The sequence below is a fragment of the Doryrhamphus excisus genome, linkage group LG14 (genome assembly GCF_037039965.1).
Source record: "Doryrhamphus excisus strain RoL-2023G ecotype Guam linkage group LG14, RoL_Dexc_Guam_v1.1, whole genome shotgun sequence".
Lineage (NCBI taxonomy): Eukaryota > Metazoa > Chordata > Actinopteri > Syngnathiformes > Syngnathidae > Doryrhamphus > Doryrhamphus excisus.
The window spans coordinates 5,139,889-5,156,943 of NC_136370.1; the positions used below are offsets into that span (position 1 = coordinate 5,139,889).

Here is a 17,055-nt window from a genome sequence, read left to right on the forward strand (position 1 = left end):
TAGGGACCAATAAGTGTATATTTGCAAAACAGCGTGTCAAATAATTAGTATAGCGGTGCTCGTATTCGTCACTGTGTTCAATGTAGCTACACCAAAATATCACCGCCAGGGTGCAGCATCGTTCTATTTATGAGTTTAGCGGCGAAATACAACTTGTAATATTGAAAGAACTATCCAATCACTGAGCAGTAATCTTTAAAAGAGTCATCCAATCGCTGAGCTGTATTCTTTGATGTTCTTTGATGTTGCAACTGACGATGCAATGGAATGGGGTCCGTGCTCCCCAGCGATGGTCGTTTGGGTGGAATCACATTCGTTAGCATCCCATTCAGGTGTAATTGTGGTCAAGGAACCACCTCGAACTAAGATGGCTACGCCGTGTTTATCTGTTAGAGGCTAAAATGACTGCATCTTTAAGGACAGCACTGTATGTGGGAGAAAGGTGGTGTCGTAGACCCCCGCTCCACCCCGGCGGCTTCCCTTACTCTTCTTTCACACCATCCTTCTCTGCCCAGATTTTGTACATGTTTGTCGCCGAAAGAGTGCCTACTTTGAGTTGCAAGTAGATCGCAGAGTTTTGACATGATGAGCCTGTCTGTGTTGTGCCGTTCGTCTGTTCAGGGGCTGTTTACGTCCAAGGGGTGGCAGCACGATCAGCATCATAAATATTCGGGCAAAAAAGTTTGAAAACAAGAAAAATACCGTCGCCCGAACAGGGACTTGAACCCTGGACCCTCAGATTAAAAGTCTGATGCTCTACCGACTGAGCTATCCGGGCTCTGTAGAAGCCATGAAGCAATGTAAGTATTGAAGTAGACAAAATCATGTAATTCGATTTAAACTCACTTTCGCGACTTTAGACAGACAATAGCTCGCTTCTGTTTAATAGCTTAAGTAACATATGTACAAAATTGTATTACTTTACAGAAACTATGAACACACATTTTGTACACTTACGCTGAATCACTACACCCGGCTTTAACGTACCAGCTTGCCGAACTGTAAACATTACCTTTATTAACATTATGGCACACATCCCTTTTCATAAGTGATTTCATATAAAATCAACAACATAAAATACATGCAAACAATCTAAAGTTACAGCCTCTGCAATAAGTCATTAAAGTGCTTCATTGTTTTTTGTATTGACATAAGAACGTTAAAAAAAAGTTATCCTTTGCTATTAGGTGATGGTTTGTATTGAGGAAGTGAATGTACTAATCTTGGTTGGAATTAATGCGTGATAGTCATGCACTTGTGCCGAAGACACGTTCGCTTAGGATTACAGCTGCAAAAGAACCCACAGATGTTTCTACAGACACACAGTAGATTTCTAATAACCACAACATGATTTCTGTTCAATTTGTACACAACCCTGCAAGTTCAAGACACAGTACATTATCTTTTATCTGTGTTATCTTTCCACAAATACGAGACTTTCTTACTGGGCATGTATTAAGAGCTTCTACGGACAACATTTCCACTTAATCCATGAATGTCCCACATGATAAATTAATTGACCGTCGTAGACAAGTCTTCTTTGTCTTTGACCCCAGAAGAAAGCTCCAGTCAGGAGTGGTGATGTGAGTTGGTGTGGCTGATCCCTTGGCTTGTCTAACAAACCTAAAAAACAAAAAAGTGACACAAAACAAGTGTCAGTTTATTTCCAGTGTATGCTTTTGTTTTGTGCAAACTCAGCGCATAAAAACGACCTTGTGGATGTGCGGTGGCATCTCATCCTCAGAGCTCTCCTCTGGTAGTGACTCGTGGCGTCGTGGTGCTGCCGATTGGTACTCCTCAGCCCACCCGCCCATTGGAAGACGGGCTGACCTTGTCACCACCTTTCCCCCTAAAGAATCTGCAAAAGGAAAAAAAAGATAATATAACATCTTCATAATAGGGAGCTGATACAAGTGTAAAAATCTGCCTTTACAAAGATAATCTGTTTTGATTGTCAGCTCATATGGATAACACAATTATTTGAAACAGTTCCGAATGGGGATACTCCGATCAATATCAGCCAATTTCCCTAAAAAAATCATGTGATCCGCTTTTGCCGATAAATGCCTTTCAATGCAGACCACAAAAGCCGATCACCTGTGCAGTGTAGTGTCTTGCCCTGACTTGCGTCTTGGGCAGCACGGTCCTCCAATTTTCCTTCAAAACAAAAACAATCATGAATGCCACGTGGAAAATTATTGAATTCATCGGATGAGATGACCAGCTTGTCTCAGCGGTGGAAGACACCGGGTTCACAGAGTGCTCTCTCACTTACCTGGAAGTCCTACTCGAGCTCCACCAATGTACTCTCACATCCAATGCGTCTCATCGCATAAGTTTCACGTTTGACATACAGTGAAGAAAATAAGTATTTGAACACCCTGCTATTTTGCTATTTCTCCCACTTAGAAATCATGGAGGGGTCTGAAATTTTCATCGTAGGTGCATGTCCACTGTGAGAGAGATAAACTAAAAAGAAAAATCCAGAAATCACAATGCATGATTTTTTAACAATTTATTTGTGTGATACAGCTGCTAATAAGTATTTGAACACCTGAGAAAATGAATGTTAATATTTGGTACAGTAGCCTTTGTTTGCTATTACAGAGGTCAAACGTTTCCTGTAGTTTTTCACCAGGTTTGCACACACTGCAGGAGGGATCTTGGCCCACTCCTCCACACAGATCTTCTCTAGATCAGTCAGGTTTCTGGGCTGTCGCTGAGAAACACGGAGTTTGAGCTCCCTCCAAAGATTTTCGATTGGGTTCAGGTCTGGAGACTGGCTGGGCCATGCTAGAACCCTGATATGCTTCTTACGGAGCCACTCCTTGGTTTTCCTGGCTGTGTGCTTCGGGTCGTTGTCGTGTTGGAAGACCCAGCCACGACCCATCTTCAATGCTCTGACAGAGGGAAGGAGGTTGTTCCCCAAAATCTCACAATACACGGCCCCAGTCATCCTCTCTTTAATGCAGTGCACTCGTCCTGTCCCATGTGCAGAAAAACACCCCCAAAGCATGATGCTACCACCCCCATGCTTCACAGTAGGGATGGTGTTCTTCGGATTGTACTCTTCATTCTTCTTCCTCCAAACACGCTTATTGGAATTATGACCAAAAAGTTCTATTTTGGTCTCATCTGACCATAAAACTTTCTCCCATGACTCCTCTGTATCATCCAAATGGTCATATGCAAACTTAAGACGGGCCTTGACATGTGCTGGTTTAAGCAGGGGAACCTTTCGTGCCATGCATGATTTCACATCATGACGTCTTAGTGTATTACCTACAGTAACCTTGGAAACGGTGGTCCCAGCTCTTTTCAGGTCATTGACCAAGTCCTGTCGTGTAGTTCTGGGCTGATTCCTCACCTTTCTTAGAATCATTGAGACCCCACGAGGTGATATCTTGCATGGGGCTCCACTCCGATTGAGATTGACCGTCATGTTTAGCTTCTTCCATTTTCTAATGATAGCTCCAACAGTGGACCTTTTTTCACCAAGCTGCTTGGTAATTGCTCCGTAGCCCTTTCCAGCCTTGTGGAGGTGTACAATTTTGTCTCTGGTGTCTTTGGACAGCTCTTTGGTCTTCGCCATGTTACAAGTTAAAGTCTTAGTGATTGTATGGGGTGGACAGGTGTCTTTATGCAGCTAACGACCTCAAACAGGTGCATCTGATTCAGGATGATACATGGAGTGCAGGTGGACTTCTAATGGGCAGACTAACAGGTCTTTCAGGGTCAGAATTCTAGATGATACACAGGTGTTCAAATACTTATTTGCAGCTGTATCACACAAATAAATTGTTAAAAAATCATGCATTGTGATTTCTGGATTTTTCTTTTTAGTTTATCTCTCTCACAGTGGACATGCACCTACGATGAAAATTTCAGACCCCTCCATGATTTCTAAGTGGGAGAAATAGCAAAATAGCAGGGTGTTCAAATACTTATTTTCTTCACTGTATGTTCTATTCTAAATGTAAGTAAAACGTGTTTTTGTCTAAATTAGGTTAGTGTGATTGTATGGTTCCTTTTTTCATATTGTATATGCAGTATCAGGGTTGCAGCCAGAAATTCTGTCTTACTACTTTTGGTAGTAGTTAACATTTTTTTGGCTCCCCTGGCAATTAAGGGACCATAGAATTGTCCTGGCTTTCCCCCATGTAGCACTCATCATTAATACATTGAAAAGTGTTTAATTAATCCATGTGATCAGCATCAGCCGATTTCAGTCCTGGATGATTGGGATTGGCACCACAGAACCCTGATCGGAGCATCCCTAATTGTAAACATGATACAAAACACTACATGTTTGTGTTAGGAAGTAGGACGTGCAAAAGGACAAACACTTTTTTTTTTTTACAGTTTTACTTTGAAGTTAAATATGATTAGGCATCATCCATCCAGCTATGAATTTTCCAGCAGGAAGCTGTTTTGACAATACTGTATGCCTAGAATTTTTTCTTAATGTGTATAACTGAATTGAAAATGTGTTTAATAACTGTAACGGGTGCACCCACAGTCCGTGGGGTTTCATAATTTGCAGGACAGGTCTTGGAACACAACCCCACAAATGTTGTAATAGTGTTGCTAATTATTATGTGTTGATTCTAATGACAAATTTCAGCAATAAAGGATTTAGGACTGTTCCGCCCTGATGGAGGCTTGGTAGATGGTAGAGGCTTGGTAGATGGTAGACTCGCTACACTCTATTTACCACTGTATCTGCGCTGGTTGCTCTGTTGCGATGAAGCCCCCTCCTGGGCCACGGCAGCACTGCTGTCAGAAACCGAAGAAGGGATGAGAGTAGAGGGACTGGGTACCGACGTGGGGAAGGTGTGTGAACGAGGGAAGTTTTTGTAGCGTGAGGTGGGCACGCTCTTGACCTCGTCCGGGACGCTGTCACTGCTCTCGTCGCTCTCCTGCCTGTGCCAGGTGTGACGAGAGAGCTCCCCACGGGACTGCTGCTTGTGCAGCTGTGAGGAAAATCATAAAATAGGATATGTGGTATTCAGAAGAACTGAAGAAATATATAAAGACAACATAAGACATTTCTGCTTACCTCGTGTATGTAAAGTGCATGGACGCTCATCTCCGTGGAGGCGTACTCTGACAGGACCAAACTGGTCAGCTGACCCTCCCACGCACTGCTGCCTGAACTCACAGTTCGAGCATCCGTCCTTTGGGGAATAGAGCAAAAGATGAATAGATGAAAACAAAAAAAAGTCAACACCAGAATGGAAGGTGCACATTTCATTCTGCATAGATTCATTTTTCCCCAATCCATACTATTTAGGTGGAAATGTTTCATGCTGCAATTCAGTGGAAGCCCCTTGAGAATACTTCCTTTGCAGTAAAGCAGTACTATTTTAGGCATATTCCCATGAAGACTGTTCCTACCCAGAGCCTGCCATAGTCCTGCTCGTGGTGGAGGCATGTCCAGTGGTCCTATAGGCTGCACTCATGCTGCCTCTCAGGTGAAAACTGCTGCTGATAGGGGAAAGGGAGCGCAAGGCGGATGCCCCATCACTGGCAGCTAACGCCGCTGCTGCTGCATGACTGCCCAATGAACCGTCCCTGCCAAAATGAACAGAGCCCAGGGTGGATGGTGCCACCAGAAGATTTGCAATCAGGCTCCTCGGCTGTAAAGGCAAAAAAATTCAAATTAATGGAAATCAACAATGCCATACTGGAGCTCAAGTGCGTCACACTACTTCAGATTCAGAGAAGGAGAGTGGATGAGACTCTGGAGGCACCGCGGTGGCCTCTCGCTGAACTCTTTCCTTCAGCTGGCTGATGAAGTGCGTGGTCTCTCGGGGAGGCTGCCATTGGGGGTTGGTGATTGCAAAATGCATAAGAGACAACTCCGTCTTGCCGTCCTCTGCCTGTTGGTAGATGGACGCCTCCGTCTTTCCCGCTGACATCCACTATGAGTGAAAAAGACACGCATCTTACGGCTATGCATTCATTCATGCACGCAAGCCTTATTCTCAAAAATCCTGCAAAATCGCAAATGTATCCATCTGTGACTTTTAAAAACAACCCAGCACTCATACGGCCCCAGACTATGATTCTTATTTGAGTAATTTTGAGTCATTTGCATTTAATAGCTTATATCAGGAAGGCTCTTAATCTTCTTGGATGTGTTTGTGGTTTGTTGTCATGTTGCCTAATCCCTGCTTCAGAATGTCACAGTTCATGTTGGAATTCACATTTAGAAAATTAATGGATATCATTTTTCAATACGTCTGTGTGTTACAGATACGTTGTGTGTTCCATGTGTGTTCTTTTTGATTGTAACAAGCTTGTAGGAACTATTTATTAGTGTGTTCCTAGGTTTCTAATATCTGTTGATTTATTTTTTGTTGTTGTTGTTTTGTTTGGATTACTTGATAATATTTTCTTGTTAGTTATTTATTTGTTTATCTATCATATTTTGTCGGGGTTAATTAGTAGTTAATTTGTGGGTTTATTTCATTGGATAACAACCTGGGCACCTGCAATACTGTATATTTAGGTAGGTAGCGCTCACAGGACCAGCATGCACCGGGGTGGGCCTATGGTTTTTGTTCCTTTTTTGTTTGCTTGCTTGGTAATAAAAGGAAATAAGAAGAAACGGAACAAGATTGTTTGATTGTTTTGATTAAAGTTTAAGTTAAGTTTATTTTTGAAGGACAAATAGCCACTACAAAGCTAATTCACCTCCAATGTAGGGCAAAAGAGATGAGTTTTCTGCCAATACAGTCAAATTATGAATTATTCTATTCTCCCAAAAATAAAGTTAGGATAAAAAAAAAATATCCACAAATTTGTGGGGTTGCAAATGCTGAATCACGAATATGTGAACATACCGCCGGATGCCCATGTTGCCTGATGTCCATCTGGGCAAAGGAACACGTGTCTCCCACTCCCACCACCTCTACGGTGAAGTTCCGAAAGAAATCTATGATCTCTAGGGACTTCCGCCTCAAACAGAAGATGAGGATGATGGGTGTCACCACCGGGCTCAACAGTTCCTCCAGAATGAACACCTAAAAAATAATGCTTGTTTCATATGAACATGTCTCAAAATATCCATTGGTATTCACACTCACTGCTTTGTACTGGAAGAGCTGGGAGAACTGGTCCCGGGTCTCATATCTGTGCGCATTGCCCTGCCAGTGGTCAGGCATGTAGTGTATGTGAGCCAGGATGACACGCAATAGCTGCTCAGGACAAAAGACCATGTGTTTGTCTGGAATAAATGACCTGAGGAGACGACAAGAAGCATCTCATATGACGCCAAAAAGGTTCTGGATTTGTTTAAACGGCACAACCTCCTACCTGCAGACTGTGATACACACTCCCAGCAGTGTAATCGAGGAGAGGACGTGTTCTACCGCCAGCACGTCCTCGTCGTAGATGGTCAACGCCATCAGGACTGCCAGAAGAGACCCAGCGAAAAAGGCGACATTCTTGGCCACCACGGTTAGCAGAGGAGATAGGAAACAGTTCATGTACTTGGAGGCAGCCTGCCAATGGAAGAAAGTAAACTTTAGGGTTGTTTGTGTTCAGCTTGTGTAGCAGTAGCAGATTTACTATTCACTGAAAACACAGACACTGCAAATGTCCAAATGATGTCCTTGGTGTGAGTATTGACTGACTTAATCCTCTTGTTGGCCACTCCAACTTCACTTGTTTGTGGTTTGTTGTCATGTTGCCCAGTGTCTGCTTCAGAATGTCACAGTTCATGTTGGAATTCACAGTTCCCCTCAGTGAACCACAGCTCCCTTGTGTCAGCAGCACTCATACAGCCCCAGACTATGATTCTTATTTGAGTAATTTTGAGTGGTTTGCATTTAATAGCTTATATCAGGAAGGCTCTTAATCTTCTTGGATGTGTTTGTGGTTTGTTGTCATGTTGCCCAGTGTCTGCTTCAGAATGTCACAGTTCATGTTGGAATTCACATTTCCCCTCAATAAATCACAGCTCATGTCGGCGGCACTCATGTAGCCCAAGACTATGACTCTTATTTGAGTAATTTTGAGTGGTTTGCATTTAATAGCTTATATCAAGAAGGGTCTTAATCTTCTTGGATGTGTTTGTGGTTTGTTGTCATGTTGCCTAATCCCTGATTCAGAATGTCACAGTTCATGTTGGAATTCACATTTCCCCTCAATAAATCACAACTGGTGTCGACAGCACTCGTGTAGCCCAAGACTATGATTCTTATTTGAGTAATTTTTAGTGGTTTGCATTTAATGGCTTATATCAGGAAGGCTCTTAATCTTCTTGGATGTGTTTGTGGTTTGTTGTCATGTTGCCTAATCCCTGCTTCAGAATGTCACAGTTCATGTTGGAATTCACATTTCCCCTCAGTGAACCACAGCTCCCTAGTGTCAGCAGCACTCATACAGCCCCAGACTATGATTCTTATTTGAGTAATTTTGAGTGCTTTGCATTTAATAGCTTGTATCAGGAAGGCTCTTAATCTTCTTGGATGTGTTTGTGGTTTGTTGTCATGTTGCCCAATGTCTGCTTCAGAATGTCACAGTTCATGTTGGAATTCACATTTCCCCTCAGTGAACCACAGCTCCCTAGTGTCAGCAGCACTCATACAGCCCAAGACTATGATTCTTATTTGACTAGTTTTGAGTGGTTTGCATTTAATGGCTTATATCAGGAAGGCTCTTAATCTTCTTGGATGTGTTTGTGGTTTGTTGTCATGTTGCCTAATCCCTGCTTCAGAATGTCAGTTCTTGTTGGAATTCACATTTCCCCTCAGTGAACCACAGCTCCCTAGTGTCAGCAGCACTCATACAGCCCCAGACTGTGATTCTTACTTGAGCAATTTTCAGTGATATGCATTTAATGGCTTATATGAGCAGTATGAAAGGGTCTACGCTAGATGGACGTGGCCATCACTGACCTTGTAGCCTTTGCTAAGGCGAGACATGAGCTCGTGGTCAAGCTCATTGAAGTGGCGCAGGTAGCATCGACCGTACAGAGACCAGCATCTCGCCCCGAGAGAACCGGGCTCTCGCTTGATCACCTGGACAAAAACATCATCACCACCAGCGTCTTCAGGAACGGCGGACAAAATAGTTTGAATGAACCTGTCGCACCTCTGTGTAGCTGAAGAAAGCATAGAGGATCTGCCAGACCAGGATGACAGGACACAAGACAAGGTTGGCCACGCCGATCCACAGGATACGTGACGCCAGTCTGTCGGCCAGCTCCAGGCGATTTCCTCCTCTTTTATACTCGGTCTTAAGGCTCCATTCATTCTCAAACAGAGAACCTGGAAAAGTACATACAGTGTAAACACCACTTATCTTTTCAGGCTTTGTTCAAAACTCTGTTTGTGGGAGATGGTTATTTACTTAAGTTAAGTAAAAGTGTAAAAATTGTTCTAAAAATGTTGAATAATACAAACACTTAACTGGGTTTAACGGCTTTATTTAACCAAATATATTCCAAATATCCGCCCGAGGCTTTCTGTACTTGTCAGACAACCACCAGCACAACAGGGCAGAAGAAGTGAAAGTGTTGTGTTCTCACATCCTTCACAATTCCCTTTCACACAGGTGACATCCTGCCTCTGATAATACCTCCAAAGGTGAAAAATAGCAGGCTCAATTCCATCCGTGCAGTTCTTAACGGCTATACAGAACAATTCTTTTCCAGACAGGCCATGTCTTATCTGGCAGCTGGCTAAGCGAGTCCATATGCCGTGACGCATATCCAAAATAAGCCACACAGGACAGAAACGTTTCACCATAAGAATCATGCACTTCCTGTACGCCACATTGAAGAAAAATGCACGCCATCAACAAAATCCATCTAGCATGCAAACAACACACACCTGGACCCCAAAAGAAGATGAGCTCAAAGTTATACTTGAGGCCGCGGGTAAAGAACACAGAGTCTCCAAGTACAGGAAGTCGAAAGCGCACGGGAAGGAGAGATTTATTCACCATGGCAACCTGCAGAGGAAAGAAGTGGTTTTGAGGTTAAAGTGGCATTTCTTCAGATAAAAACATCTTAGATAAAACGACCATGTAGTTTTTGAAGCGAAGGATGCGATGGTAAATGTCCAGCTCTGTCAGTTCTTTTTTATGGATGCAGATCTGGTGCTCCTTCTGGATCTCCACTATCCTGGCCTGGACCTCCTGCCATGTTGCATAAGGCAGCTCTGACTGTATTATTTAAAAAAACACACACACGAGTTAAACACAAAACAATAAATATAAACCCAACATTACAAGGATGGCTGGTCTCACCATTGTCATCTTCAGGGCGTGAATGTAGAAGGATCGGATCTCCCAGTAGCAGCATACGTTGTAGATGAACTTCACCAGGCGGTGTAGCCAAAACACCCCAGAGATCATCAGCACGAAGATGACAAATGCATTGTCCCGGATGCTGTCAGAGTAAGAAATACATAACTTTCCGTACATTCATGTACTGTGTTGACAGAGCTAAATACACTACTTAGACAAAGACAGAAAAGCATTCATTCATTCATTTTCTACCGCTTATCTTCACGAGGGTTGCAGGCGTGCTGGAGCCTATCCCAGCTGTCTTCGGGCGTGAGGCGGAGTACACCCTGGACTGGTGGCCAGCCAATCACAGGGCACATATAGACAAACAACCATTCACACTGACATTCATACCTATGGACAATTTGGAGTCACCAATTAACCTAGCATGTTTTTGGAATGTGGGAGGAAACCGGAGTACCCGGAGAAAACCCACGTATGCAAACTCTACACAGAGTTGGCCGAGGGTGGAAACGAACTCAGGTCTCCTAGCTTTGTGGCCTGCACGCTAACCACTCGTCTAAAAAATATTTAGAGTGTGATTTGGTTAGCATTGACACCAAATATTGCTCTCAGTTATGCATAAGCATAAAGTTGCGGCCTTAAATGGATGGCATATGTGACATTGTGTACATTGTTCGACGAAACCCTTTCACTCTTGAGCATGACCCCATTATAATGGGACTTTCTGTGAATGAAGCTTGTTGCTCCAACTCCTTACAGTAGATGTCGGTATGCGTCGTAGCGCCACTTCTTAACACTTTATACACGCATGGCATGCCATAGGTTGAGAAGATGTAGCAAGAGAGATCAGTGTTGCTAACTTTGTTGCTATATTTAGTGAGTAATCAGACCCCTCAATGTTGTCAAACAACAGGAGAAAGTTAATTTGTCTTTCTAATCATTAAAAAAAATTGCATGCACATGCATCATGCTTGTCCTGTCCTATCTACTCCATACTGAACCTGTTCTGGGAATCGTGCTACTGAACCAACTGTGCCAAGACTACTTGGAAAATGCAAGACTTGTAAGGATCAGCCACCAAGGACTTCTCTGTATTTTTGAGTTGGTGTGTTTTTAGTTAACATAAAAAAAAATAGCATCCATTTACATACATTCTCCAGTTAGTGTTCTATTCGGCGATCGTCTTTGATGCATGAGCCCAACTGTGTTTTTACCACAAAATGTCCTCAGCTAGTTTTCTACTGAAGTCAACTACACTATGTAGCCCGTCTATGATGTCAGCCGCATTTGACTCTGAAAAATGTTAACACAAAACCCATTTTTATAGTTTTACATGCATGAAACCATTCTAAATATAGATCAATTACACATGGCAGGGAGAAATTAACATCTGAGGTGGCTGTGGTGTCTCATGGTCACGTGAAGGATCACGTCTTCAATCAAGGTAAAGGTAACCTTAAATGTTCATTTATCCCTTTCATTCATCATTTATATGCATTTGGAATTGCTTACTGCATGTAAATGACAATAGCCAATGTTTCACTGAACATACATATCGTTTCAAACCACAATCCGTGAAAAAACGCAAACATTCCATATATTTTCTGCAAGTTGGAGTCAATTATCCCACCGTGCACTGCAGACGTCCACCGGTACAAAGGCATCAGGCAATGTGACCTTTGACGAATCCGTGTGATTCACAAACTTGTTGGCAAAGAGGATGTCGTAGTCCACGCAGTTGGCCAGGAAGACGGTGAAGCCGACCACAAACAGAAACTGACTGCACAAAAATTCATTATATATATTAGACAAAAAAAGCCAAGCTCTACAGAGAATCCCAAAGAGTACACGGAAAGGATGCGTACACCAGCTCGAAGATCTCTCCCAGCAGCATACAAGTGAATCCATTCTTCTGATGCAGATTATAAATGTAATGGATGTTCAGGAAAATGTAATTAACCAGTACTGGACATCATTAACACAATAGTGAGTCAACATAAGTTATAGGAAGATATTGCAAATGTGTCTTGCTTGCATTTACTGAGAGGAATCAAACATGAATGTGCAAATATAAATATTCCAAAGGATATTCTCTGGAAAAACAGGTCCAGGTTTTCTATGTGGTGCCATTGGGCTGCAAAAATGTAAATAATAGTTAGGAATGCTGTTGCTAAGGCATCATTAATGCATTGTATTACCAAAACAAATTCTATGTGTCGTACATTTAGCTCCCTCTGGAACGTGCATCAGCAGGTTCTCTTCTCCAGGGGGAGAGTCACTGTATGATGCCTCCAGGCGCTGGTACTCCGTGTCAAAGTGTGCCATCGTTCAAGCCGCGTCCGTCTCAACACCGGATCGGCACGGCCACCGCTACTGACTGCAGCACGGATGACATTGGGATGAGGTACAAAAGATGATGTGCAGTAAACGTGACAGCAAATGTAATTGGATTATTTCTTAAACTTACCTTAAATGCTCAAATTCACACCACTATTCAATTAACCGCCCAGTCTCCTATAGTGGCCGGGTGCTTGGTCTACAAAAGCAATTAGCACAATAACCACCGGGATCTCTAACATTGGCATTAATAGCTTTATGTACACTTCCGTGTACTAGTGTCAGTGAGTGTGTGCAATATAATTAACAGAGGGCAACAACCCAAGTATTAACAAAAATCAACAGTTTTTCCCAGAGTTATATACAATACAGTATGTAGATAATATGAAACAAGATGAGATATATGACCAGTCTATATTGTCTGACCAGTATATTGTATTTAGAGCCCTTAATATTGCACATGGAGGTTGATCAGGTATTGCACAGTGAATGGGGTCTGAAGTAACTATACTGACTATAAAAGCAAGTATTACACACATGTACATAGTGGTGCAGAAGTCTATTGGGAGCGGTGCTGGTTGTACAGCCTTTCCTTTCCACTTTCCCATGCACTCCAAATCATTATTAAAGTTATAAAATGAACTTGTTAAATGTAAGGAGCTTTCGCATTTTGGCAACAAATTGTTTCCAATTAACGCACCTTCCTCTTTGCAATTTTGGTAAATAAACTTTACCTTCTTGTTTACACGCGTGACAGTTATTGTGAGACACTTCAAACATATCCATCTCAAGAATTGTACAATATGATATGGTATCATTCCTGTTGACATTTTTGTTGCCATCATTGCCTCACCTCATACAGTGTATCTGCAGAGCCACCAATTATATATCCGTTTTTTGGTGGAAGTACTTGAATGGGACATGATCACAGGAATATATGCTGTATATACAGTATGTGCTTACCTCCATTCCTGGACAATGCATGTCCTCCAGAAGTGGACGTTCAACATTCCAAACTGTGAGAAAAAGGGGAAGCTAGCGTGAAGCCTTTTCATCAAAGGCCACATGACAATATCATAACATGAAAGGGAGGGTCACACACACACACACACACACAATAATGTCGTATATAATAAATACATATCTTACATTTGACGAAGGTCTGTTTGCAGGTAACAAACATTTGCGAGCAATGGAAGTGGTTCAGGTGTTTTTGTTGTTGACATCAAGGAGGCCCGCCTTGCCCGCAAATATTGCACCTCCTCAGTGTCGCTGCATGTAAAGTCCGCGTCAATCGATGTCAGTTTCAGCGACTGACGTACTAATTTAACTGTTTGCTGTGAATGAATGCCCTCTGTCAAGTGGCTTGTTTTCGTTTTCTGTTGTCTCCCCTCATCCGCGTCGGGCTCGGTTTCATTTTTAGCTAATAGCTAGCAACTTGCGTCAAAGCGAACAGTGGAGTGGAGCCAATCAGAAAACGAGCAATAGGATGTTTTTACCCAGCAGCCAATGTAATTTGAGTAAAGGCGGGCTTTAACGGGGGCAGGTTGATCCTTGACACGCCTTCTGTAAACACTCTTTATCACGGAAGTAGCGCCACCAATTGGTCGCATCTCATAGCACCATTTTGCAGTCATGCCTGTGGAAATAACATGTATATAAGTAATCATAAATAATATGCTTACATTCACCTGGAAAGCGGTAGAATGAACATTAATAACAATAATTCTGACAATAAGTCATTAAAAAAAATTAAAAATAAAAAATAATAATTAAGGTATTGCATTGAAGTTTTCTGTCAACTTTTACTCCTTTATTTATCTAAAGACTACTAAACTGTACTAATACACATCTTTATATTTTTGTTTTATTATAATCTGGTAAGCTCTGCTTTTGTCTACTCTTTTTTTGGACATGGTGAGATGTAAGATGTACAGGTAAAGATACCATTACCATTACATTACCATTATTATTATTGCACAGCTTAATTGTATGCACTATTGTTTACACTATTGTGAGGTTAAATGCAGCAGAAGGCTTTTGTGTGGTGTATATTAAATATTCATAAAAATATACATCATAGGCGATTGACAAGTCCTCCATTTGGTGCAGTACAATAGTCTATATGTAATTTGAAGTCGTACAAGTGCATATTTGTTTGTCCAACAGGATGCAGGAGCTGACGGTGCATTACCAAGATTAAGGTCTGCACACTCGAGCCCACCTTCTGTCGCTGTTTGCCTGCACTGAATATTTAAATATGGTTGTTGTGTCTTCTGGAGGGACAGCTGGGCTTTTTGTGCACTGCTTTAGTTACAAGGTTGAATACAGCAATCACTGCACATGCATGCCAATTAACTGCTTGTGTACTTTTGCAGATACAACTGAGCAGGAAATGTACTTTTTGCAGTACTACTGTGAAAGACAGAGATTCTCATGAGGACCCGCCACTGTAATCCTGCTAATTATAGTGATCTGGGTCATTTAAATGGTTCCAATTGGAGATTAGGCCTCATTCAGATAGCATAGTACAGCACTGAAAATCACAAAGCAAAATAAATAGATATTACTGTACTTCAAGAAAAAGAGTCATTGCATAACATACACCTCATACTGTACGTCAAGTTCATCTACATGTGAATGATAAGCCCTGGTGTGATTGTACGTTTGAGTATGTGCTCTCTGCTGGCTGTCACGGTGGGATGATTGAATTACCCAACTGTCTGTCGGGAACCACTGTAGCCTGCAAGGTGGGGGTGGGGGGGGGGTCCTCAAGATTCACTGCTGTGCTGCCTGATGAGGAGGTAAATGGGTCTCAGGATGAAGTCATCATTGCGTCCAGACAGCAATTAGAGCACACCCCTTCCTGTACGTGCATCGTTATAGATAGTGCACCCTAGACAATGGTGGATCCGATCTATAATTTGCTGATATGACTCCAACGATGTTTTTAAAAATTGACAGCACAGCTCAGCAAACATGGTTTCAATATCTACTCTATAATTTATGTATTTTTTTTATAGAAGACTCCCTATGACCTTCTTTATCCTGTCCTATTTTATGTTTTGTGTGTGTGTGAGTGTGTGTGTGTGTGTGTGTGTGTTTGTGATGAGTCATACGGATCAGGTGACATCAGGCAGGGAATTGGTCATCACACATCCAAGCATAAATTTCCTTTGTATGCCATCAAGTAAAATACACATAGAAAACAATGGCAATAGAAGTAATCTGTTCCAGTGTCAAACTGTGGCCACCACAACATCTTTATTAATTGTCCAGGGAATATTTTAAATGACATTTTTAACATACTTGACTGTCATGTAAAAACAGAAGTCATCGACCGGTAAATCTCAGAGGGCCACACAGACTTGCATCAAAAGGGTACACTACGACTGCATACCAGTCTTTAAGTGGTCTAAAACGTTGAATTAAAAGTTATGATCTGTAATATTTGCCACAAATGTGTCATTTTGTTTTGTTTTTGTTTTGTGCGTGCTGGTCTTAAGGAGTTTGATAACACTATGGAGGAAAATTGAGCACTGCGTAATGATATCAAGGTTCTACAGCATAATATCAAGGTACTATAGGATTGAGAAGGGTAAACCAACACAGGCGTCAAGGGGCTGAGAATTCTATGGTTGTCATCACACTTTTTTCCACTTTTTTGGTTTTTTTTTGCTATTACTGGTACTCCCTGTTGTGGTCGCATTGCAAAAATGCACAAAAGCCAAAAATCTGAATCATTTTTTCACATTACTGATTACCACACAAGTGTAAAAATAAGTAACACCATTTACAACTGCCTTGTGTGACTATTGGGATACATTATGGTCACTCATGATCATGCGTTTGCGTTTTTCTGAGTAAAAATGATACATTTCTGTTATTGGATCAGGTGTACCTAATGATGTGGCATGTGAGTGTATATCTGAAAGGGCAACACACACACACTCTGAAAATATGCAGCGTCAGGGTAAGAGAAGGAGGAGAGGTGAAGGAGAAATGGAGAGTTGTGGCCAGATGACGAAGCAGAGTTCTGTTCTGTTCTCTCACAGAAGTATCAATCCAAAAGAGAGAGAGAGAGAGAGAGAGAGAGAAAGAGAGGTCACACAGACCCACTGTTGTCATGGTAATGAGATTTTAATATAGTACAGGCTTGCTGGTGTGTGTGTCGTACACGTTTGCACGAGTTCTTTAGGTCGGTGGCTTTTGGCCATGTAATTATCAACAGCAACAATACCCCCACCCCACCCCGCCCCCTCCATTCCCATCTTTTTTCACTCTGGGGATTTTCCTGGGAAAATCTGTACAGCCGTGGTATTTAGGGCTATTGACTTCCATGCAGACCTCCAGCAAAATATGTTGATTGCATTTGATTTATGCATCCGGAAGTACCAGTTGGGTTGGGTTTAGCCGGGTGCAGGTCATAGGAAGTGTGGCACATGAGGACTTTGG

General features: G+C 42.1%; 1 protein-coding gene and 1 non-coding gene across 5 annotated transcripts; both read right to left on the bottom strand.

Annotated features, from left to right (window-relative positions):
* Positions 1 to 705: 705 nt before the first annotated feature.
* On the bottom strand, positions 706 to 778 carry trnak-uuu (transfer RNA lysine (anticodon UUU)). The gene has a single exon. It is a non-coding gene; the product is annotated as a tRNA-Lys (tRNA).
* Positions 779 to 870: 92 nt separating this feature from the next.
* Positions 871 to 14,063, bottom strand: atg9a (ATG9 autophagy related 9 homolog A (S. cerevisiae)). 4 transcript variants are annotated; one of them, XM_058091446.2, is made up of 22 exons: positions 13,750 to 14,063; positions 13,564 to 13,616; positions 12,731 to 12,799; positions 12,486 to 12,633; positions 12,352 to 12,397; positions 12,129 to 12,191; positions 11,894 to 12,043; positions 10,261 to 10,402; positions 10,036 to 10,176; positions 9,843 to 9,963; positions 9,103 to 9,278; positions 8,907 to 9,029; positions 7,321 to 7,508; positions 7,092 to 7,245; positions 6,849 to 7,028; positions 5,712 to 5,924; positions 5,398 to 5,639; positions 5,060 to 5,177; positions 4,715 to 4,973; positions 2,098 to 2,157; positions 1,713 to 1,858; positions 871 to 1,623 (listed from the first exon to the last, which is right to left on the bottom strand). In XM_058091446.2, exons 4-22 carry the CDS (start codon positions 12,586 to 12,588, stop codon positions 1,615 to 1,617), a joined length of 2,634 nt encoding a protein of 877 aa, XP_057947429.2. In that variant the 5' UTR covers positions 12,589 to 12,633; positions 12,731 to 12,799; positions 13,564 to 13,616; positions 13,750 to 14,063; the 3' UTR covers positions 871 to 1,614. The 4 variants fall into 4 exon arrangements, with proteins under 4 accessions (XP_057947429.2, XP_057947430.2, XP_078652142.1 ...); XM_058091447.2 differs by having other exon boundaries at positions 12,486 to 12,636; XM_078796016.1 differs by having other exon boundaries at positions 12,486 to 12,640.
* Positions 14,064 to 17,055: the final 2,992 nt, after the last annotated feature.

What these genes read in the sequence shown, in the direction of transcription:
- atg9a (XM_058091446.2), bottom strand. Translation starts at nt 12,588, where the DNA reads ATGGCACACTTTGACACGGAGTACCAGCGCCTGGAGGCATCATACAGT. An exon ending in ACGCCCTGAAGATGACAATG is followed by an intron (nt 10,177 to 10,260) that starts GTGAGACCAGCC and finishes TAAATAATACAG; the next exon opens with TCAGAGCTGCCTTATGCAAC. An exon ending in CAACCAGCGCAGATACAGTG is followed by an intron (nt 2,158 to 4,714) that starts GTAAATAGAGTG and finishes TTTGTTTTGAAG; the next exon opens with GAAAATTGGAGGACCGTGCT.